The sequence below is a fragment of the Cataglyphis hispanica genome, chromosome 21 (assembly GCF_021464435.1).
Source record: "Cataglyphis hispanica isolate Lineage 1 chromosome 21, ULB_Chis1_1.0, whole genome shotgun sequence".
In the NCBI taxonomy this organism is placed as follows: Eukaryota; Metazoa; Arthropoda; class Insecta; order Hymenoptera; family Formicidae; genus Cataglyphis; species Cataglyphis hispanica.
This window is the reverse complement of record NC_065974.1, coordinates 3,539,454-3,563,301: the sequence shown is the minus strand read 5'-3', so window position 1 is coordinate 3,563,301 and position 23,848 is coordinate 3,539,454. Positions and strand designations below refer to the sequence as shown.

General features: G+C 36.1%; 4 protein-coding genes across 7 annotated transcripts in view; 1 reads left to right on the top strand and 3 right to left on the bottom strand.

Annotated features, from left to right (window-relative positions):
* LOC126857505 (uncharacterized) overlaps nucleotides 1–11,278 on the top strand; it is a 127,131-nt gene extending 115,853 nt beyond the window's left edge. The window contains exons 27-35 of the mRNA XM_050606973.1: nucleotides 1,236–1,312; nucleotides 2,245–2,334; nucleotides 3,287–3,479; nucleotides 3,594–3,715; nucleotides 3,851–4,044; nucleotides 4,415–4,521; nucleotides 6,268–6,415; nucleotides 6,496–6,620; nucleotides 6,726–11,278. Of these exons, the coding sequence (XP_050462930.1) occupies nucleotides 1,236–1,312; nucleotides 2,245–2,334; nucleotides 3,287–3,479; nucleotides 3,594–3,715; nucleotides 3,851–4,044; nucleotides 4,415–4,521; nucleotides 6,268–6,415; nucleotides 6,496–6,620; nucleotides 6,726–8,083 (2,414 nt within the window). The 3' untranslated portion in view covers nucleotides 8,084–11,278. The remainder of the gene's footprint in view (nucleotides 1–1,235; nucleotides 1,313–2,244; nucleotides 2,335–3,286; nucleotides 3,480–3,593; nucleotides 3,716–3,850; nucleotides 4,045–4,414; nucleotides 4,522–6,267; nucleotides 6,416–6,495; nucleotides 6,621–6,725) is intronic.
* LOC126857508 (neurexin-4) lies at nucleotides 10,475–21,137 on the bottom strand. Of its 3 annotated transcripts, none has more exons than XM_050606985.1 (11): nucleotides 20,737–21,137; nucleotides 20,057–20,152; nucleotides 17,781–17,977; nucleotides 15,607–15,748; nucleotides 15,155–15,525; nucleotides 14,727–15,065; nucleotides 14,178–14,652; nucleotides 13,781–14,110; nucleotides 13,405–13,710; nucleotides 12,641–13,267; nucleotides 10,475–12,559 (listed from the first exon to the last, which is right to left on the bottom strand). In XM_050606985.1, exons 1-11 carry the CDS (start codon nucleotides 20,792–20,794, stop codon nucleotides 11,706–11,708), a joined length of 3,795 nt encoding a protein of 1,264 aa, XP_050462942.1. In that variant the 5' UTR covers nucleotides 20,795–21,137; the 3' UTR covers nucleotides 10,475–11,705. The 3 variants fall into 3 exon arrangements, with proteins under 3 accessions (XP_050462942.1, XP_050462943.1, XP_050462945.1); XM_050606986.1 differs by lacking the exon at nucleotides 17,781–17,977 and adding an exon at nucleotides 16,997–17,193; XM_050606988.1 differs by lacking the exons at nucleotides 20,057–20,152; nucleotides 20,737–21,137 and adding an exon at nucleotides 16,997–17,193 and having other exon boundaries at nucleotides 17,781–17,918.
* LOC126857528 (L-aminoadipate-semialdehyde dehydrogenase-phosphopantetheinyl transferase) lies at nucleotides 18,395–20,789 on the bottom strand. The gene is made up of 3 exons (XM_050607036.1): nucleotides 20,737–20,789; nucleotides 20,057–20,152; nucleotides 18,395–19,573 (listed from the first exon to the last, which is right to left on the bottom strand). Exon 3 carries the CDS (start codon nucleotides 19,403–19,405, stop codon nucleotides 18,545–18,547), a length of 861 nt encoding a protein of 286 aa, XP_050462993.1. The 5' UTR covers nucleotides 19,406–19,573; nucleotides 20,057–20,152; nucleotides 20,737–20,789; the 3' UTR covers nucleotides 18,395–18,544.
* Nucleotides 21,138–21,670: 533 nt separating the features above from the next.
* LOC126857534 (uncharacterized) lies at nucleotides 21,671–23,743 on the bottom strand. Of its 2 annotated transcripts, XM_050607044.1 has the most exons (4): nucleotides 22,948–23,743; nucleotides 22,778–22,879; nucleotides 22,191–22,442; nucleotides 21,671–22,035 (listed from the first exon to the last, which is right to left on the bottom strand). In XM_050607044.1, the coding sequence occupies exons 2-4, from the start codon at nucleotides 22,796–22,798 to the stop codon at nucleotides 21,760–21,762; spliced, it is 549 nt and encodes a 182-aa protein (XP_050463001.1). In that variant the 5' UTR covers nucleotides 22,799–22,879; nucleotides 22,948–23,743; the 3' UTR covers nucleotides 21,671–21,759. The 2 variants fall into 2 exon arrangements, with proteins under 2 accessions (XP_050463001.1, XP_050463000.1); XM_050607043.1 differs by having other exon boundaries at nucleotides 22,191–22,495; nucleotides 22,778–23,743.
* Nucleotides 23,744–23,848: the final 105 nt, after the last annotated feature.

Sequence of the window (23,848 nt, the reverse complement as noted above, 5' to 3'; positions counted from 1 at the left end):
ATGAGATTTGACATGCTGCTCCTCATGTAATATGGAATAATATTAATATTAATATCGTAGATATTTTTGAAATAAAGAATCTAATTAGAATTTTTTAAAATAATATTTAATATTTTTCTGACCTTCAAGAAATGAAAAAATTTCAGCAAAATTGAAGTATCTAATTTTAAAATGACACTACCTTATTATTTTTCATGAAGGTGCACTATTCCAAAAATATTCTATGGAATAAAACTAGAAAGTTTTATTTCAAGTTAAACCAAGTTTTTTCATTTCAAATAATTATATGAAGAGCAGCATGTTACACCGTCGAAGCATGCATTTTTAAACATGCTACGTGTAGAAACTCGTATTGAACAAAAAAAAAAAGATAAATATCCAAGATTTTTAAATCCTGGCGGTTGTTTAAACATCGATAATAACATATGTAAAACGCTAAAAAGATCAATTTTAAATATTTTTCAAAGAAAATTCCAAAAACCATCAATTTTTCATATTCCTAGAGAAGACTGGGCTTTTGAGTACACGAGGATTCGCGTTGGCGAAAGGGGCATTATGATTAGGAGAACAAAGGCATTCGTCGAGACGAAATCCAGTTAGATTAGACCCAGAGTCCGGCCAGCCTTATATATACGGTAGGAAATATCGGCATTACCTTGTTGACCGAAAACCCGAACTGCTAGGGTCAGCCCGACGAGTCGAGCCATTCCGTCTCTCATCCCGATGGACTTACGAGATTAAGCGGTTCGCGCGCCAAGTTTGATCGAGTCTTCTAAGTCTTTCATTACGGGGCTGCTGGGGAGCGTAGGATTATTATTACGGTAAGAAGTAGCCTGCGTCTTGTTTGTTAAACGAGGGGAGAAAAGAAGGCGCAAAAGGGGTCGAATTCGGCGCGGCGCGTACACGCATCGCGTGTGAGTCACGTATCGCTGATCAATCGTGAATACCTTTCTCGATAAGCGTACGCCAGTTGGTCGTAACTATTCAGCATTGCGTCACCTGACGCTTGTCTAAAGAAGTTTCAAATCTCCGAGCACGATGGTGAATAATATCGCATCAAATCAAATTAAACGCGTTAATTGTATCGATTAAATGTACAAACTTTATTACACTGTCCGTGAAACGCTATTGTAAGAAATTCACATTTTAGTTGAAAATAATAGAAAAACTTATTCGTACATCGATTAATATCTTGCACGCGGTGTGTCGTGCATTAATAAAATTTTCATTCGCAGGTGCTAATCGAGTCAGATCATCGTCAAACGCAGCAATAGATCATTTTGAAATTCATCAAGGTACCCACATATTACAGGTAAGTTTATTTTCTTGTCACGCCGCAAACGATAAGAGTGATAATGCATTCAATGAATTAAATATTCTCAAGATTTTAATATTCTGTTTTTAAATATCATTACATCGCGAGCAAATATATTTGAAATATAGAGAAAAGATATCAAAATCGACATAAAAATCTTCCAAAATTGATATATTTTTTTTGTCAGCAATCAAATATTGTCCTTTATCAGAATTGATATGAATTGACACTCCGTGTAATAAATTTATTTACATATCAAAAGTTTTTATGAGACGCCGTATTTCGTGCTCGTTATGTTAAATCAGATTATTGAATCGAGAATTATTGAAATTTATAATTTCTTTTCTTTGGAATTACATAATTTAAATTTAATAATGATAATGAAGCATTTTTCTTGTCAACAATATTACGTTAATCTACATAATTCTAAATTTGTTTTATCTCTGTTTTTATATATTTTTTCCCTAATTTTTATTAGTTTCTGTAGCTTTCAATAGTTATATTAGATGTAGGGGTCAATTTTGCAGATTTCAATTTTCAAGCATTTTTAAAAAGGACTATTGTTTAAAAATAATTTTGAAGCGATATTATCTAAACTCTGATATAATATGAGAGAATCTCTAATAAAATTATGTAAATATATAAATTTTTTTTACTTTCAAGCGGAAGGCTAGAACCAAAAAAGAAAATGTCAGTATTGATGTCTTTTCTCTATTAAATTTTCTAATCTAATAAATTATTATGTATATGAATCTATTGAGCACAAATTTAAATATATATATTTGAAGCATATATTAAACATATACAAAATGTAATTCGGAAACTATCGACATTCGATAGACTATATAAACTATATAAATGTTCGAAAAAACGTATCCGGCAATATTCGATGCGGAGTTCCTCAAGTGTCTCGTATTTTCTGTCGCTAGTCCCTGGACGGCTTCGCGATGGCTGTCGCGGCTGATGGCAGATTCCTGTACATATCCGAGACCGTTTCGATATATCTTGGCCTCTCACAGGTAAGCGTGGCTCGTTGTAGCCTGAAATATCGATGAAGCCGGAATGGGGGGAGGGGGGTGAGATGGGGACGGACGCGTGGGTTAGGGGTACGCGGGAGAAAAGTGATAACGATAACGAGAAAGCGAAAGCGAATAAAAAGCAAGCGCCAGCGTGTACGAATGCAACGTGTACCATCAGGCCGGAAGGCCAGAGATAGTAGAAAGGTATAGAGGTGTGTAGTGGAGGGGGAGAGGGAAAAAGTTGACGGAAGAGAAGGAGGTTGATACGTTGAAGGTAGTGGTGATGCTGGTAGTGGTGGTGGCGATGGTGGCAGAGGTAGCGAAAGAGGTGGAAGAAGGAGATGAAGGAAGATGGCAGCCGATACTGGCTGAGCAAGAAGGTCAGAAGGATGACATAGACAGGAGTAAAGGTTGATGAAGTGGGATGGCGGCGGGTGGAAGAGGTGGTCGCATGCGGCTCACGTAGCCTCTGCACGGCGGCGTGTTCGCCATTCCTAATGCCGCGAGCGTGATGGTGGACGGGGAAAGGGAGGAAAGGGAGTAGAAGCGGCGCGGGGGTAGAGCGAGCGAGCGAGCGAGGTGGTACGGGAGGTGACCGGTGTACTAGAGCTCTCGGGTTCCTGCGAAGCTCGTGGGGCAATCAATAGGGTGTTTCGGGGATTCGGAAAACCGACGGAAAGCCGACGTTGGCACAAACATGGCTGCCGCGGCCGCGGTCGGCTTCCCCGGCGCTTCTTCGCGAGGGGCATCCCCTACGTACCCCCCTGTCTCGGGCGCGACGCCGGAACCGAAATTCTTTCGTATAGCGAAGCGCGTATAAGAAAGCCGTCTGCCTGAGGCACGATATAATTCTGTCTCCACCAGAGCGTTTATTCTCGAAACGAAAAAAAAAAAAAAAAACAAAAAACTAATGTCCTATCATGACAAGAAGAAGACCGTTGCTTAATTTCAGGTAGAAATGACGGGGTCGAGCGTTTTCGATTACGTCCATCAGCAAGATCACGCCGAGGTCGCCGAGCAACTTGGTCTAGGACTCGCGTCTTCGACGAGCACCTCGGGACCTCATTCATCGAACTCCGGTCTAGCCTCGCCAAGTAGCGGCGCGTCCGAAGATCACGGTTCGTCCTCCACCGCAAATCCCGACGGTAACTCTCCGCGTCATCGTACGAATGCGCGCATTTTATCAGTAAACACACAATATAATAGATATTCGGCGTAATTATTTCGTGTGAAGGCTCAATTCCCTCCTGTATCCTCAGTGTCCTCGGTAATGTCGCTATCGCCGACTGGACTTTATAAGGGGTACGATCGAGCGTTTTGCGTCAGGATGAAATCCACTCTGACGAAGAGGGGGTGTCATTTCAAGTCGTCGGGTTATCGGGTGAGTATAAAAAATATATTCGCGCGTAATAAAATTTCAATACATTTGATCGTTTTCACCCATGCTTAATCTTAGCACCGTTTGACATAAGACGGTTACTAAAATATAATTTTACACGCGCACGCACACACGCAGGTCGTATTGTTGCTGTGTCGTTTGAGGCCGCAGTTCGTATTTAGCCATACGAGAAAGTCCGCGCCACCCTTGATGGGCATGGTCGGGCTTGCCATCGCGCTTCCACCGCCGAGTGTACACGAAATTCGTCTCGAGACCGACATGTTCGTCACACGGATCAATTTCGACTTTCGGATAGCGCACTGCGAACCAAAGTAAGTATCTTGCATGATCTAGGTAGAGACGCGAAGCACTTGGGGCGACTGTTCCCCTCTCTCTTTTTTTTTAACAAATATATAAGAAATATTATTCTATTTTTTCTTATTTCAGTTTTTTTTCTTCATATATAAAGTGAGTCCTTGTGTGATGTTTTTGGGCACTAACTTTATAAAAGCATTTTTATGTTTATAGAAACTAGGAAACTTTTTGTTAAGAATTATTTTCTATTAAATTTTTTATAAAATCTCAAAATCTAGAATATTTGGACCCACCCTGTATAAAGAGAGAGAAAGAGAGATAGTAAAACAGATAAGATTATAAATGGGCCCGTTTTATAATAGGATTTTTTGCAATTCGTGTCCTCAGGGTTTCCGAATTGTTGGACTACACGGCCGACGAATTAACAGGGAAGAATCTCTACACGCTTTGTCACGGCGAGGACGCGAATCGCTTGCGAAAGTCTCACATAGATCGTGAGTATATTATATATATATATAGAGCCATCATGAATTATATATCCGTCATTATCAATCTTCGCTCGTAATAAAGTCGCTGAGTACCGTTTGCACGATCGCGTAAAATCACACGAGGGACTCTTTATTCGCGCTCCCTAATGTTTTCCCTGTGTAATGTTCGAAAGAATGTATCACACGTGTGTGTTCCAAAAAAAATTCATCCTTCAAACGATAATTGCGTGCATCAACGAACTTGCGAATGTCAATTACCATCGGCTCCTTGTCAATTATATATACATATATATCTCCATAGTCATATTACTAATATCGAAATGATCATTGGAATAACTTTTAGTCAGTTTCCCCATCAACACGACGATGTGGCTATTTTTTCCTGCCGATTAATGTGAATAAAATTAAAATAGTATGCTCGAATGAAAATTTCGAAAGAGGAGGATGAGAGCCAATAAATAATAAATAAAGCAAAATATAAAGATTAAACAAGAACAGCTAAAAGAAAGAGATGATCAGCTGCAAGATCTTCGACGCAAAATAAGCTGCAAAATTTGTAAAAAATAGCGAATTGGACAAAGCGTATCGTAACAAAGATGTACAAAGGATCGAGAACGTAAATTAAAATTCCGTCGCGCAAAAATCGAGAAATCTCTTTATACTATAATTAACGTAAAAAAAAAATATATGTCAGAACGCTAAATAAATTTAGGAAATACAAATTAATTAATTATTTTAATTAACCGTAATGAAATAGATTTTTTACTCTCACAACGTAAGGATAAATACGATTCTATTTTTTTGCTGCGCAGTCTGTACCCGGAAAACAATTAACGACACTAAAATCCGTAACGTGTTATTCATAAACCTACGTTTTTAACAAACAAGGTCGATAGATGTGCCACGCAGAATTTCTTGCTCCTATTGTTCTAGGAAAATACTTCGGTGAAAGAGCGCGACGGGGTGACAAAGCTGTCCGGGAAGAGAGAAAAGTATTAATACGTTGGTCTTTTCGACTGCGCGCGACCGCTTGCAGATTTAGTAAGTACGTATCTGTTTGTATTTGAACGTTTCACAGATCAGAGATTGTTAGCCGCGTAGCCGGGGATTTCTCATTGATGATCATTCGGTAAACAATACGCGTAAATAACTACCGCGCGACTCTTTGTAAAATGTCGCTGTTTAATCGATCTCGTCTCCGAGACACGATAATGAGATACTTTAATATGGGAATATTGGAATTTCTACGAGAAAAAAAATATTCGCGACGTGGCTTTGGCATTTCGATCCTTTGAACAACGACAAGATATTTTTCGACGTAGAAACGAGCGCATTGTCAAAGTCAAAGACAATTATAAAGAATCGTGGATAATCACAGCTTGTGTCCCGATCAGCTAAACAAAAAAAAAAAAAAATTTCTTAACGACGAATGATTTATCTCTTGCGAGATGAAGGCTACAGATGCTGCACACTTCTAAGAGCATTATACAGAGGTGGAATCGAACATATACCCCGAATAAATGAACGATTAATCAGTATTCGCAATATTTAAAATGCTTATCTTTTTTTTCATCATCGTACAAACGGTAACTTCGACATTAATTATATGTATGTATTTTCGAAGAAATATAAAGAAAAGTTTAGAAATAAGAGAATTTATTTTGTATTCATAATCACATGTCTTTTATCAATATATTTCAGTATGATAGATCGCGAAATCTTTAGAAAACATTTAGCTATGATTGATTTTAGTGATCCATAAAGGGCAAGTACTAACGCATTACTATCGAATGATGAACAAGAGCGGTGGATACACGTGGTTGCAGACGTGCGCCACCGTCGTGTGTAATTCGAAGAATGCCGAGGAGCAAAATATCATTTGCGTCAATTATGTCATAAGGTGAGTTACTAGATAAAACAGTGAGCATCGATGAATTCGTTTTAATCTCAAATATTTTATCGCACTTGTCTTTCCGATAGCGGCCGAGAATACGAAAACTTAATTATGGACTGCTGTCAGTTGGAGGACGGCGTCACCGGCGTCAAGAGGGAGGACACGGCCGGAAATGATCCGGAGAACGGATCGCCGGACGCTGACAGAGGAGGTACAAAACATTCTTTGACTTAGCGAAAAGTAACAGATTTCACCGATCGTTCATCCCGGAAAGTACTCATCTTGAAGCGATATTCGTTGCGACTTTCGATTTCAGAGGGTCGTAGTCGAGGCGGCCCTACGAATCAGCATCAGGAGCAATCACATCGATCGCCACCCGAGGAGCGAGAGGAGAGCCACGCGTCGGAAAGCGAGAAGCGTGGTAGCCGGCATCACGACAATATAGCCCAATTGCAGCAACAGGAGTCATCGCAGACAGCCGTCGGGAATATTAGCACGCTTGTGGTGAGATTACGCGGTCACAAGCGGAAAATTCAAGACGACGACAGCAGCTCTAACGAGGAGGAGGAGGAGGACGAGGAGGAAGCGACGGTTAAAGAGTCAAACAGCGAGAGGGCGACTCGGACTCTCAGTCCTAGCGCGACGTCCACGCACTCGATTTCGACGACTGAGCAGACCCTCTGCTCGACTAGCCCAAAATCTCGTCGCACCGACAGCGGCAGGTTAGACAATGGGGCCGAGAATACCTCGGGAACCTCGGTGAAGGATCTGGAGCAGGCTATGTCGAAGCATCTACCGGGTAGTTCATTGAACAAATCGAATTCACCGGCGACTCTTCACCATCAACCGACAGATTTTAGTACGGACGCATTGCTGAAACAGCAGCAGCAACGTAGCACGATACAATGGATTGGTGCGCATCATCACCTAGGCCACCTGAGTCCGCAGCAATCAGCGGCGGCGGCGGCCGCCGCCGCGCCCTTACCTGCCTCCGCACTTCTTAGGCAGCTCTATGCGGCCAATCGGGAAAGCGTGATACGCGCTAATGTGCACGGAATAACGTCAAGCGGTGGTACGCGAACGCCCGTGTCGACCGGTATCTATTATCCTGGCGAGACAGCCCCTAACGGACCGCTACCTACACCACCGGGCTCCGAAGGCTCCAGTACGTACGGTGAACACCAATTCGTGCTTGCCGCGCACAATCAAAAAGGATCCAACGGTACTAGCTGCGCCGACGCTTTTACCAGTCTCGTTTCGTCATATACGTCCGCCACCGCTGGCTACCCAGTGGATTATCATTCGGCGATGACGCCGCCATCGTCGGTGTCGCCACGGGACAAACAGCAACAGCAGCAGCAGCAGCAGCAGCAACAGCAACAGCAGCAACAGCTACATTCCGTGAACGTGATAAACAGCTATGAGAGTTCGTCAGCGTATACGGATCCAGTTCTCCGTCACCAATACGAACCAGCCCAGCCATTACCTTTGAAACCACAGGTGTACTCGGCCACTGTTCATCCGAGTGCCTTAGACGCCGCAGCGGCGTATGCCTCGGCGGGTCTGACGGAGCAGCCACAATTCTATCATCATCCGGCCGGTAGCGCCGGTTTCCACATCTACCATCCAGGCAACAAATCGACGGCAAACGGCTGGTACACCTCGGCGTCCTAGTGGCCCCACTCGTAGATTGTACCGCCCGTACGCGGAATGCGTGTACTTAAGCAACTGTAATTAAACCCAAAGTCCTCTCCCTCAGTGCATATCAGTGATACGTTATCTCGTCGCTATCGCGATCGTCGGCGAGCAATCCTCGTTTCGTCGTTCGGGACCGGGAGAAAGTTCAATCTCTCGCTGATCCTTTCTCTCGACCCCGCGCCGCACGTCCCGATGCGTCGACCGCGCTGTAACAATCGCTCTCTTCTCCATTATGTGTAGAACGATTTATTGTAATATAATGAATAAATTATTATATATATGTTGACTTCTCTCAGAGGTATCTGCGTATATAAAGCATGAAGCCAACCGAAACTCATGCGTGTTCACCGTGCGTGTTCGAAGTAATTTGACGCGACGCTCAAAAAGATCGCAATATGTTAAGGGATTCGCGATTTATTATATATATAGGAAGTCCCATTTTAAATGATGCACGCGAATATCTTTATAATTATTAATAATATCAAAAAATACTTCAGATTAACATAAAAATTGTATCAATTAATGCATACAAAAGTAGTTCCATTAGAAAAAAAACAAGGTTTATTTTTTCATATCACTTTCATTCATACAAAACTTAACATCAGAATAATCTGGAAGATATAAGTTTTTCTCAAAACTATACAATTTTTGTCTGAAACATTTTTAATAGCATCATTAATTTCAAGGATATTCGTCATTTAAAATGCATGGGGAACAAACTATATATCGTTAGACAACGAGGAAATAATTTCGTCTTTTCGTACCGCGTTAGATATTATTAATCGAGCGCAATTAATTACTGCTCGAGTGCGGTGCTTGGAATATGTTGTATCGTAATATTTCTTTCTGCGGATGAATCCTTTCATCAAAGACGAACTGGTACAAAATCTTTACACACTTTAACGTTCATTTAATTCGGCAAAAGAAAACATTGACGAAATTTATCTCGGTATAATACAAAACGTGTTTGAAGAAAGCACAACATATACTTGAGAGAAATCGCTATCTCTATCGATTTGCGCGGACAATTTTCAAATAAATTAAATATTTAATTTGTTACTTAAATTTTGTTGGAAGTGATGACAATTGATTTGTCCCAAAATAATTCGTTGTTGCAAATTTCTTATTTTAAATTTCAATATACAATTTCTGAGAAAGTTACAAACGATTTTTCGGATCGACTTCTCGGATTTGATATTCTATGTATGACTTGCGTGGCCGCAATTGATGATCGTATGGGATAGAAAATCGAAAATGTCAGATGCAAGACTGGCACATGAGAGAATAAAACACGAAATTTAGATATGGTTGCGTTATAATTATGATATATGTTGGAAACATAACAGAGCAATTTGGAACATGAGTGATATTAAAAATAGACACTTTTTATTAAAATACGTATTGAGATTCTTTACTTATTAAGGACAAGAGACATTTGTATGTATATTTATAGAGAGATTGCTCTAACTATATTATCTTCTCTAAGTATAAATTAGAAAGACAAAAGTGTTAGATATCGAAAGGACATATATCGCGTAAACGCGAGATAAAAGTCAACATTGCGCTTTGGAGGTAGCGAATTCTTTTACGAAGGTTATTGTATTTTAATGTTTAAATTTCGACGAGTTGTTTTTGACAAGTACACGTGTAAATACAGCTTACGTGCCTAAAATTTCACTCGCCCGGCATTACTTTACTCAATTTCCGTAGGCTTGTGCCGATTTAGAATTTTTTACGAAATATATTCATAAGATAATATGTGAGAATTTTTACAGCACACAACTGGTAATATACAGAAGGCAAAAATTATAATTATGTTTCACATTCTATATGCAGCAGCGTTCGGCGAGACGAATCTGTATATAAATCTGCCGTAAGTAATTACGCATCATTAATGTGGGTAAGTAATATCGAAGCTAAATATTATAGTTGGAGATCATTTAGGATAAATTGCGAATATATTATTTCTTTGAACAAATTTATAAATTTTCTTTTTAAACTTAAATGCGTATTTAAAAATATATTTAAAAAACGCAAAGAAAATACAGAACGTCATAGATAATTTATTTTAATCGATTTCATTCCCTTTTATACGCTTATATAAAAAAAGATATATTGTGTCATTGAAATTATAGTTCTTTTCAAAACCTGAATATCATATTAGCGATATGCTCGTACAGAAATGTTGAATGCATCTTTGTTGCTTCCAGATCTGTTTAGCAATCGTTGTACAAAAGATATCGATTTAATAGCGTAGCAAAAAATAACACGAGTATGCTGTTTGTATAAAAATGACTTATGTACACTTTCATGGTGTATTACATTAGCAATGCTTAGTATATATATAATTATTATATTATATTATCATTATTGTTTTTTGTTTTTGTTATTTAACTATTATAATTACTATCTCCTTAGAGCTATGTTAATTTTAAATTATTACAATGAGTTTTTGCAGACCTATATATAAAAGAAAGTAAAATATAATCTGTAAAATATAATCATATAAACGAGTGAAAAAATAAAATCACTAAAAAAAAAAGTGTTAAACGCACTTTGGACGGTAAATATTACAACTAATACTGTGAATTGTTATGAGAAAAAAGAAAGAACAAAATATATATATTTATTTATAAATGTAAGTAATCTACCTTTATAAAATAGAGACATTTGTACATGTAGAATCTATTTATGTTACATACAACTCTCTTTTATGCCCGATCATAAAAACATATAAATTGGAATGTGTAAAATACACACATTCCAGTAAAATTATATATTATAGAATCAATTAAAATTTCTCTCTTTTTCTCATTGGCACGTAACGCAAGAAAATCGTTCTTTTCCTATCCATAATTATTTTTTGAAACTGGTAACTGATGAGAAAAAAAATTGATGAAAAATTGAGATTTTGGCAGTCATATTACATCGTAAAGAATTGCAAGAAATGCGTAAAGAAACAATATGGAATGATACTAATGATTTCTGAACGCCGCATAATGAGACAGAATCCTAAAAGTTGGCCATAATTCGGATTTAATTCTATGAAGTTTAATTTTAATGTTATTTTTTCTATTACTAAATGTACACAAAATAGTACAGCATAACACAATTTGTTTTAATTATAACAAAAATTATATTGAAAATAGCGACACATTTTTCTTTGGTATTTATTAAACCCCTTATAGGACAAACAATGTTCCATTGCCTTACAGAGCAATATCGATATGTCAAACATAAAAGTAATCTTTGATAGATTATCCATATTTTAAATAGAAATAACATTAAAGTTATTTTTACAAACACTATAATTAATATATATCTCATCAAAACTATAATTGAATTCAATTAAGTTGTTACGAGTCTTATGGAGGAATTCATAAATGTTTATTTTTCTAAGTTGGCCAGCTCTTTTTTGGTTTCTGTCAGGCTATGCGTGTATTGGGGTACGTCTCTGACACAAAATTAAAACGTGAAGAGATAACAGTTGAACAGAGCAAAAGAATCATTGCCCTTATCGAAATATATAATATTTTAGATTAAGTTAATGTGTACTTTTTTCCAGCACTTACATATTTGTGATGCATTTCAGCACATTTTAGATGAACCATTCTTTTTTCTTCTGAACTTGATGACCAGTAGCAGAATGTACAACTGCTGAATCCGGATCCAGGGCTATCTCAGCACCTTTGTCCTCTTGTGTCAAATATTCGCCTTTATGTCTGGACATATATCTACCTATGAGGATTGCCATAATCACGAGCGCGATCAGAATAACTGCTAGTACGCTTCCTAAAATAGCTGTGTCAGTCTCGTTGTACGCGGCTCTCACTTTGTCCTCGTCCAGTTGTAGCGGCGGCCGCGTCTCGAGGATATATGGCGGATGCGTGATTGGCTCGACTCCGCAAAAGTCTTCGGTCAATGGAGTACCGAGCGAGCGTACGTTGACGGGTCCATTCTCTTGGAAGAGTAGCTTTAACGGATATATATCATCGAATTCGACTCTCGATATGCAACCCGCAAATCCCTCTGTCATAGACTCATTTTTGCCGATGTACATGTATTGGATATTGTTGAACTGCGCGTCCGCGGAATCCTTTATGTTAAAATTGAACTCTCTCGGTTCGTAATTGTCAACCTGCATTATCAGAGTCGCGCCTGAATTTTTCCGGCCGATTCTGATATCATGATATTGTCCCAAACCAAAATGCTTGTATGGAAATATGACCTCTTGCCGCTCGAAACCAAAGTCGAATACCACGCGTAAATGTCCGCTGTTTGAGATCATTATAGTCATATATTCTCCCGAGATGTTAGAAAAGAGGCCAAGTAAAAATCCTTTTGGATTTGTTGTCGTGAAACCGACGCGTATTTTTTCAGCGATAGTGGAACGCCAGCTGCCCATGAAATCGTATTTTATCATCGAACTAGGTCGCATGTTCACACCAATTTCTGAAAATAACCAATACAAACAAGATTAATAAATCGTCTAATATAGATCCAATTCTGTACTCAAATATCTTTTGTATTTACCATCCGCACAGATAGATCCTTTAAACGCGGTCCATCGACAGTCGCACCAATATCCGTCATATTTTTCATGACACGTGCCATTATTGAGACAAGGATTACTCTCACATCTACCCGTACAACCTTCGGTAACGCCGTACAATCCGTGCCGGGCATAACTTCTCAAATCTTGCAATTGACCGTTGAGAAGCAGTGCTCTTATGCAACCGACAAATCCGTCTCTGTAATCAGTGGCGGCTCCCACCACAAGATCCGAGGTAAGATGAAGCGCTCGTACAGGACCTGGTGGTTCTCGCACTTCGTTCTTCAGTGCTCCGTCGATGACAATTCGGGCTTCCTTTCGATTTCTTTCCACCGATACGGAATGCCATTGATTATCGGCCAACTTGTAAGATGTTTGCACGCTCACAGTAAGCGGCCCGCCACCAGCCACATACTGAAAATGTATCTGATTTCCAGTGTTTATAGAAACCTTAATGTAATCGGTAGGTCCTTTGCTGTGAATTATCACAGCGTCTTCGATAGTAGTTTTGAATTCAAAGTAAATATCGCCACTGTGTCCAATATCAAATGTCGGTAGATTGATGGTAGCATCCACAATGCGAAATGTGACTACATTCTTAAATAAGTCTGTCAATGTAAGATGACGGAATGAGAGATAACATTATATCATGCCATCGAAAATTAATTTAATAATGAATTTTATTGATATCCGTTATACTTTATATATCTATTGTGAAATGGAAAAAAATAGTTGATAAACTTACCGTCACCCTCGCAAATAAGCGGGCCTAACGTATAACGACCCTCCTTTTCGTCGAGCGGTGTACCCGTATCGCCGAACCGTAATTGTTTAACGGGAAGATATTCTTTTTCCGTAATATCCCCACCATCTTCCAACCATCCTTCCAATCCAGCATCACAATTGCACCACTTAGTAGGATCCGCACAGTTTCCAAGTATACCACACTCGCACTTTCGCGACCCAGGCAACGCACCGCCCCAATAATCCATCTTTTGATTATTCCGACTTACCCACCACGAGTTTGGTCTAAAGTAATCACCCTGAGGAACTGAAAATATAATCCCAAAAATTAATATAAGTGGAGGTATAATACGCAAGATATTTAAATATATAAATACCTGGGGAGTTAAATAACTTGGAATGTTTGCATCCATAATTTATCCTTTGTCTGCAGCTTAAAGATCGATTTAATAAAGCTTCTATTTGATCAAAATCAGCATCGTAATTAATATCCTGTATAAAACTGCCAGGCTCCTCAAATCCATCGACGGGAGTTAAATACTCATTACTGTGACGTAAGACTGTCATTACGCGTCCATTAGTGAAGAATTCGCAAGTGACTGGGAATGGCTTCAAGGGTCCGCTTCCATCCACATCAATTTTAATTTCTGCACGCTGATTTACCGCATTCATATTCTTATATGCCTCGCACGATAAAGGATTTAATGCTGTTTAGAATTGTAATATTAATTTTAGTAAAAAAATATATTATATGTTAACAAAACGGATACTTACAGGTGTGACAAACGGCGCCCACGTATCCAGTATTGGCACAATCGCAAAAGAATTCGTCAGAATTTTGACGACAAACACCAGAGTGTTTGCAAGGATTGGGATTACAACGATCTACCATTTGACAAGTGTCGAAAATGACCTCGTTCTTACAACAGTACTCTTCCTCCTTCCAGTCGGTCGGCAATTTATAATTTCCGTCAATACTTATCATCCTCATACAACCAACGAAACCATTATTGCTCCCAGCGCCGGTCATACCGCCAATCAAATAAAACGATCCAGTTAACATATCAAGAAGACGCTCCGTTTTCATTGGCCGCCCATCAACATTTAAGATGAGAGAATTTTTCGCTATTGTCAAAATTATTTGATGCCACTTTCCGTCGTTGAATTTTTCGTAAAAGTTATCTAGAGTGGCAAATGGATTATCTTTTGTCTTTATGTCGACCTTCAATTTACCCTCTTCCAGGTATAGCTGCGCAACAAAAATAAATTTAATTGCATTTACTAATACAACTTTGTTTTAAGATTCATGAAGATGAAGACAACCTTAACATAACCCGGAGTCGTAAATCGATGGTAAAGAATTATTCCTTTCTCTTCGTAAGTTCGAAATGCAAGAGAAACGTTAAGAGATGGTACACCCTCATAACCTTTTAGTCTAGCGAAAGATCCAGGAGTTAAAAATGTAACAGGTATCACCGGAGGTTCCGGACAACTATAAAGTGTATTGATTTTATGATATCTCAGATTCTCATCTACGATGTCCGTCTCCTTCATCTCGTGAATTATATTCGTCGAATTCAAAAAAAAATTTTCTATGCAACCAGTAAAATTCTGGTTCACCACCAAACCATCTTGCTTGTTGGGCACACCACCAATATAAAGCTAAAAAAAAAGAGATTTGATTCAATTCAAGTGTCTACCTAATGTAAATATTTGAAATATTTTACATTTGTTTAAAAAATATTACTTACTTCTCTATTTAAATCCAAACGATGAAATTCTCCTTTTATTCTACCTTTGATTAATATTCTATCGACAGAGAAGGAAATATTTTTTCTATTACGCGAGATTAAGACATCGTGCCACATATTATCGTCTAAAAGACTGCCAACCGACAGACTCGTCATAATACCGGATCCAAGATCGATATTAAGCAACATTCTATTGTCTCGTAATTGCAAGGCTATATAATCACCTTGCGTACCACGAGAATACATTAATACACCATCGGCATTATTTGTTTTAAAGCGGAAACGTATAAAATGTCTATCGGTTTCGATAGGTTCTCTTAATAGATCCAGCCGTATAAGAGACGTTCCGTTAAAGGCGACAACATCAGACACTGAAATAACATGATTTAGATTTATCGTCTTTTTTAAATCGCATATTTAAAAGATTGGTACGTATAATCATTATTTCGTACCGTAATCGCATCCGTAGAGTTCAACTCTCAGGGATATCCTGTCCCGCCATCGTGTCGGATTTATTCTTATCCATTGCGCGATTATCGGTACCTCAAATTTATTAAGCTTTATACTATCCCCATCTACATTACCTTTAAACATCTGTAGAGAGAAAGAAAATTAAAAAAAAAAAAAAAAACATTTCAATGATACTATTCTATTATTACTAAATTAATATTTTCCGTTTCGTTATTAAAGTGCCAATTATAATTAAAGTGCCAATAATAATTAATACCGCGACAATAATGCAGAATATAAATAAATTGCATGCATGCTGTAAGATAAAAGTATAAATCCTAATAAAAAAGTGTAACTGTACAAAGAACTATTAAAGTTAATTTCTTAAATTTATATGTTATTCAGGAACACTCAAGATCAGTTTGAAAAGCCTATATATTAGAAGAATTATCAAATTGTTTTGATGGCTCCTTAATTTGGTTGCATATTACATATAACATGCTCAAACATTAAAACAATGATTATTGAATAATTTTTATCTCCCAATTTTAAAAAAATGCGATAAATATCCCCTCGTAATCAATATTAATTGCACAAACATGTAAGTTAGTATAGCTAGACTGTTAGTGATAAGAGACGCAAAAATAAATATGTAATAATCCCACAAAAGCTATAGATATAATGTCGTTAAAATTCTCGAGAAGCAAAATATTTTTTGATGCTTTTTCATAAAATTTCATACATTTTATATCTATAACTTTTCTGTTTGGATGTTAAAATCATTCATCAATAGCTTTATTATTGAAATTTTTCTTTTGAATATAGCAGTAGTATAATAAATTTCGAATATAAAATATACGAAATTTATTCTACTACTCCGATATTAAAAAAAAAAAAAAAATTTTTTAGCAATACAAAAGCACAGGATACGCTCTGTTTATGATTCTAACATAAGAATTATTCTTCTCGATTATCATAATGACACTGTAACAATCTTAAATTCTTTAATCCCAAGAGCAATGATTAAAACAGAAGATTCCAAACAGTATCTTTCAAAACATGAAAGGTTTTTATACAGCAGAATTTCGTTAATGTAATATTTCACAGTATTTCTACGAAAAGAGAAATAATTAAGAAATTTTATAATATATTGTTATCAAAGTGTATAGAAGGATAAAAAGAAATTAAATTTATCGTGCATCTGCTTAAAAATCGCACGATATATGTGTCTAGAAAAGTTTTTAAATATACTAAATAAAAAAATAACTTCATATTATGATTTAATAATATTATAATGAAAAAAAATATATGTTCCAAATACAATGTTTATAAACTATATTTCTCTATATATGTAAATAGAAGAATTTTAGGCTCGATCCTTGATGTTAATACCTCATCTACACCATCCTGGCTTTCATAACTGGCCCAAGCTTGACCATCATCAGAATATTGGATAATATATTCTGTCACGTATTCATTAGTATGAGCCCGCCCTCGCGTCGCAATGCTGCGTATCTGATATCTGTCCCCCAGCTCCATAGTAAGATGTTGATCGTAACTGCTAAGTACTGGTGACCACGTGGAATCTCCTGTAAAGCCCAGCTCCATGTCCATGTGTAAGAGAAGAAAGGTGGAAGCAAAGCGAGCAAACGGATATAGGGATAGTTAAAGGATCATGAATTTAGTTTATTTTGTGTGTAACTCTGGTGCTAGTTAATCTGTTTTAATTATAAAACTGTATCTCCAAGTAATTTTTGCACTCAATTATTATGTAAGATATTGTTTTCAATATATCTCACTTTGCATTTAAATGTATACATTTATGTGTGATGTTAAAAAAAATAATAAAATAAGTATCAAAACGAGAGAAAGAAAAAATAATTGGTGCAAAGCATTCTGGTGTAAGTCTATATAAAGCACATCAAGGTACTTACCAGTACAAACCTGATTACATATTTTTTATTCGTGAAGTATAAAGTTTTGTAAAAATGTAAAACTCATATATTGTTCTATACATATAATTCTCATATAGATTATTATAATATTTGTCTACATAAGCGTGCATGAGCGAGCTTGTGTTATTAGCAATTTCACGCATATTGATTAATTACACCATGCCTCGTTAGAAGCAAAATGAAGATTAGAAAAATTAACACGATAGCGAGAACAAGTTTACCTTTGCGTGGCCATCTTCTTCCTTGAAATCCACGTAATCGAGGCCGTTAGTACCATAGCCAATACGATATTCCATAACATATTCGTTCTGCAATGATCTGCCCTGAGTCGCCACGCCTGTGATGTTCATGACTTGGCCCAGGTCGATTATTAAATACTGACCGAAATCGGAGCTGCTAGCCGTCCATGCGTTTCCGCCTACACCACAACATTTGTGCATGCATGCAACTCAAAGTAAATTTGAAAGAGAGCGCTTACAAGTAAGGGGACAGAACATAGCCAAATATAATTAGAATTGATTGTAACAGTACCTTGCTTTTATATTCAGAGATTAATTTATATGTACCAGAAACTATTATTGCAAATTTAAATTTTTTAAACTATAAAGTAAAATACAGAAAATTTTTTGTGCATATAAAATAATTTCTCTATATAATTCTGTATAATTTTTAAATCTTTGTAACAAATCAGATTCTTTTTCTGCTGTTGTAAATATATTATATACTTTTCTTATAATTTAACTGTATTGTAATGTAAATATAAAAAGAGATATATACATATAAGCTGTTCAAAGTTTATAAGAAGGTAAGTAAAAAGAAATAGAAAAATATTATTTAACTCTTTATTATTTTGCAATTAACTAATATACAAAGAATATTATCATCTTTTGATATTAATATATTAAAAAACATTATCTCTTTTATATTTCTCTATAATATTCCACTAATATTTATATTAATATTATCTTATGAATAATCAATGAAGCTATGGTCTTTCAGATTTAGCAAAATATTGAGTCGTGTACTGTGGATCTAATGGAAAAAGTGGAACTGCGTGTGATATAAGTTCATCAAAATGCATTATCTTAAACTTGGTATTACGTAATTGTAACAAATTATCATTCTCTTGCAATGCTACAGCAACACAGTGTGTTGAATCGAGTAAAGTTTCTTCAAACAACCACTTTTGCTTGATCCCATCGATATACAAGACTGTATCGGTTGTGATCGAATCTTCGCTTAACTCCGAATTGGTTCGAAAATCAATACACCTTAGATCAACAACAATTCCCATACCAAGTGCTTTAACGTAACTTTCTTTTAAAGCCCAGTGTCTGCAAAACATATATATTTGTTCCTTTTCAGATTTTTCTGAAGCAAAACCTTTGATCTCTTTCCATTCAGCTGACGAGAAATTTCTATTCATTATACGAAAATATTCGGAGACACTTTTGCACCCAGTATATTCTAACGCCATAACATCTACGCCTAATTTTATATCCCTAATCTCGCCTGCTAAAACCGTATAAGATCCTTGATGAGAAACATTAAAACTTATAACAGCCGAATTATCTTTTAATACCGGCTTGTTGTGTTCATCTCTAGTAAAAACAATTTTGTCATACGGAAGATTTGTATACTCATTTACAAATTTTCTCATTAATAATCTGCCTACAAGAGAAGCTCTAACATCTTTACGAAATACAAATTTTTCTAGTCTAATCTTTTCATCGTTTTGTACACAAGAAATTGCATATTCAAACTCTTGCTCACTCGGGTTCCACTCTTTCCAATTAAATGCCCACCGAATGGCTGACGACATTTTAAAAATATTGGTATTACGCATAACCAATGTCAAATTATTTAATCAGTTTGCACATCCCATGTACTCTTGTCTATTTTGTCTATTATGACGACAATTGGTGCATTCTTAAATTATCTCTGATTATAAAAACAATATTTTGCAAGATATCTCGTTTGAGATAGTCTCCAGGCTACTTGCTAGGGGATCCACCTGAAGCAAATATAAATTTATTATACTGGTTTATTGTTTATAATCCAAGAGATTATATCATTTACAGTATTTGTCTTCAAAGTGTTATTAATAAAGATGAAGATGAGATGAGTATAAAATGATTCAACAATGAATCATAGATGGCATATATGGGCTCACTTAATTCTCATAATTGAGTTTAATTATCATGATAGGCAGCGCCCATTGACACTAGATTCTTTAACTCTTATCAGAATTCATTGAAAAATATCATATATAGTAGTAGCAGAATCATTTGAACTATTATTAATGCAAACAGAAGCAACTATATAGTGCACAATATAGATAACAATAGATTTCATAGAAATAGAGAGCAAGCAACAAATTACTACTGATATAATAACTATATGCAATATATAAATAATTTTACAATAATTCACGTCTAAAATAATTGTGAAGACGCATGAAAAGAGAATTGAAATTAAAATACTTGTGTTTCCTTACCATTTAGTCTAGCATTCTTTGGACCTCTTTCGGGCAAGGAAGATGTTGCTGTTATTTGAGCTCTGTCCAAAAGAGGAATGTAGCATTCGTCATCATCTAAGACAGATTGCAATTTTGTTAAAATTTGCTTATTTTTATCATATCTTTTTATAAAGAAATGTTTTTTCTTAATAAAATATATACCATCAGAAAATGAAACTTTTGAGATTGCTCTGCCCGTAATGACATGAAATTATATATTTGCATAGTTGTTGTTCAAATAATTAAACTTCAACGACTGAAATAAAGTGAAATGTTTAAAATGTGATGCTTTTAAAGTTGAATTTTAATGAAAGATACACTTCTTATTATGACAAAATGTCAATTATAGACTCTACATATATATATTAATATATTGTATGGTATATATAATTATATGTATATAAAAATAAGCTTTTTTATAACAGAATACAGAACAGAAATTAAAAAAGTAATAATTATAAAACATTATAATATATAATCTGTATTATGAAATAAAATAACAATAGATTCGCCACAACGTGCGGAGGATATAGGACAATCATAGCATGTGTAACGTAGCGTTATGCATCTTTACTCGCATGCACGCCATGTTACATCGAAATGGGCTTGGTCATGCCAGGAAATTGCGCGATAGCGGTTATACATGCCGAAATACTTACAGGCGAATGAACTTGCCAGCACGGCGAATGCGTATACGAGACACCTGAGAGCGGTCATCGTACCATCGCCTTGCACTGGGAAACGTCTCTAGCCTTCAGAAAATGCTTAATTGACGGGTCGCTTGCCAGTGGATTCGGCGAGAATGACGAAATGCTACTCACACGCCAGTCTGTCTACCCTTTCGAATACGATTTCGTTGACAGTTGATAGACTATTTATTCCTCACCTCCACCACTCGCGGATCACCGATAAATGTACGTCGAGAAAAAATATATGTCGTCGAGAAAATTTATAATATATTATCTTGTGATTCTTTCTTAAAATTCTTGCAACACAACAACAGTGCGCGCCAATGCACGCTGAAGCACGCCAATGACGCGAATATCAACTCATCGAATGACGTGATCCAATGAATGCCGCGCCTCTCGCGTCGAATCTTTCCGATGTATCGAATTACTCATTCGACGCTGAGTTCGGAACTCTGTATTAGTAAAATGCCGCGGATACCAGATGTCACCCGCGCCCACTTTATGTTTAAAATCTTCGCGATCAACGGCCGAGTGTCGACGATCAACAGATTTTTCTTCATATCAATAATTAATCGTATGTATATAATTATATTTTTACTATATATTTACACAAATAATCAGTGTACTTAAAAAAAAGCAATACAAAAAAGAATTAAGTTGCCTTTCTATCCACGACAATATTCGCTTCTCATATATATTCGAGATCTCACATCGATCTCTCTTGATCAGTGTTGAAAAAACTTTTTATTAATAATAATTGAAAGAATAAAACAATATGTACTTTAATAAATAAAATAAATACTTTACAAGTGAATGCGTGAAGAATCGATTCATTTGCTATCATATATATACATACACACACAGTTATAACATTTATAATATAGTAAACAATAAATCTTTCAAAAAAGTTGTAATATCACATGTTTATTATAGACAACTTGTCATATTCCTATTTTAATTGTTCATTTCTTTTGTAGGAATATATAATATATCTCATCTTCCATGTGGGCACGCGAGAGATGTGGAAGCGGAAGCGGCATCAGTAGCGCTATTCTTTCTAAATTTGGAAGACGTCATATCCGATTCGCTTGAAATTTCTGCGTTTCGTTCTTGCGTATTTAAAGAAGCGATTACGATCGAATACGGCGGGGGATCTTCGTATTTGTCATCGTCGGATGTTCGAGGAGATGTCGTCGTTTGCGTAGTCACCACGGACGTGTACGACGGTGGTAAATCTACATGCAGGTGAGCCTGATACGACGATTCCATCTGCGGAGGACAAATATATGTGGATGATAGATATGTCTATCACAGATTATATGGGGATTGTGTTAGTGATTTTTACGTTTGTAAAATGTTCATACAATTTGCAGAAGATATATATTTCGAAGAATAATTAATTCGACATAGATATCATAAAATACCTCTCTGCGATTAGCGGCTGTGATACTCGAGATAGTCCGAATCGCTGCTCTTCTTTGCTGCTCGATTAAAATTCTCGCGTTAGTCTTCTTCACGTTATAGGCGATGTAACCGCAGATAAACAAGAAGAGCAGCGTCAGTACCATTAAAACAATCCACATGTAATTCCATTCTAATAATATCGAAGCTATCATTGCTATCGTCACCCATGCTATCAAAAGACTAGCCAGTGCTCGACCGGAACAATCCGCATCCTGAAGAATTCGCATTTTAGACATATTTTTCCAGTAGTAGAGATTTACCTTGTCTAAAAAGAAACGCGTACTTGTATAGAATATTTATTTCCGTTTTTATTACATACTTATGTCGATTTATCTTATATAATCTTATATAATATTATCTTATATAATGATATATATATATATAATTGATAACCACGGTCCTACAAAGAATTGTCATTATTCTTATTTACCCGATAGTACATGGAAAAGAATATTGCGATAATTATTTTATCAGATTAGAAAAATATTGTATTTTACTGATAGCTTATGCGAGTGTTATTAAATTATTAAAAAGATATAAGACATACCAAAAGGACCAGAAAGAACATCCTGAATACGACTTGGAGAAAATTATTCTTCCTTGCGATCGTTATTAATCGATCGGTTTATCTCATCAACGATATATTTATCTACGACGATAAAAAAAAAGATATCAAGTTGATTATAAAATATCGCTTTCCATATTTCATTTGCATACCTTTATTAATATATATTTTTATATATATATTCAATTATCTCAAAGCGAGATATATTAATTAATGTTGTGATCACATTTCCCTAAACAACATTATTCATTGGTGAAAGGTTCACATTATTTTATACCACTTAGCGTTGCGTAATAAATCAAAGATGTAGCTTGAGCAAATAGGGGCATTCAAAACTATGTCAACCCATATCGTTTACCCAATTTTGTGATCCCAATTCGTTTTAATGTCGAAGAAAAACAAAAATAATACGTATGATCAATGAAAAATCAGCCTTTTAAACGTCAAATTTATGGAGATCGCACAAGCATCTTTAGCAATCTACATGTGATTGAACAAGCTGTTTCATTGATCAGGAACATTGAGAAATAATTTAACGGGATTAGAATGTAATAGAGAATTAATAACATCAGAGTTAATAACACCTTTGTTTTAGAATCGAAACAGAAAAAAGACTCGAGAGACTTTCGTTCTTTTTGCGCAAAAAACACTTGTCACTTCCGTATAAAAATCCTGATTGTCACTCTCAACGCGATAATGATGAAACCACACGAAAAGATACTCGGACTTTATTTTTGTTACAAAACTATATCCGAATGAGAAAGTATTTAGGTAGTTCTGTAAGTTTCCGTTATTCTCTGTGATGTTAACATCTAGTGAACGGTATGTCACTTCCACTTTACGACAGCTATGCGATAAACGAATAAAAATTCCTCACTGTCATTTAATGCATTTATCATCTGCCATTGACGCGCATCGTTTTTGCGCAGATAAGGATGATAATATGTATGATCAGCTCTTAAAATTAGAAAAGAGTGTTACGCGGTAAAATAAAAAAAATTGATTGTGTTACAAAACATATATATATATATATATATATGTATATATATATGT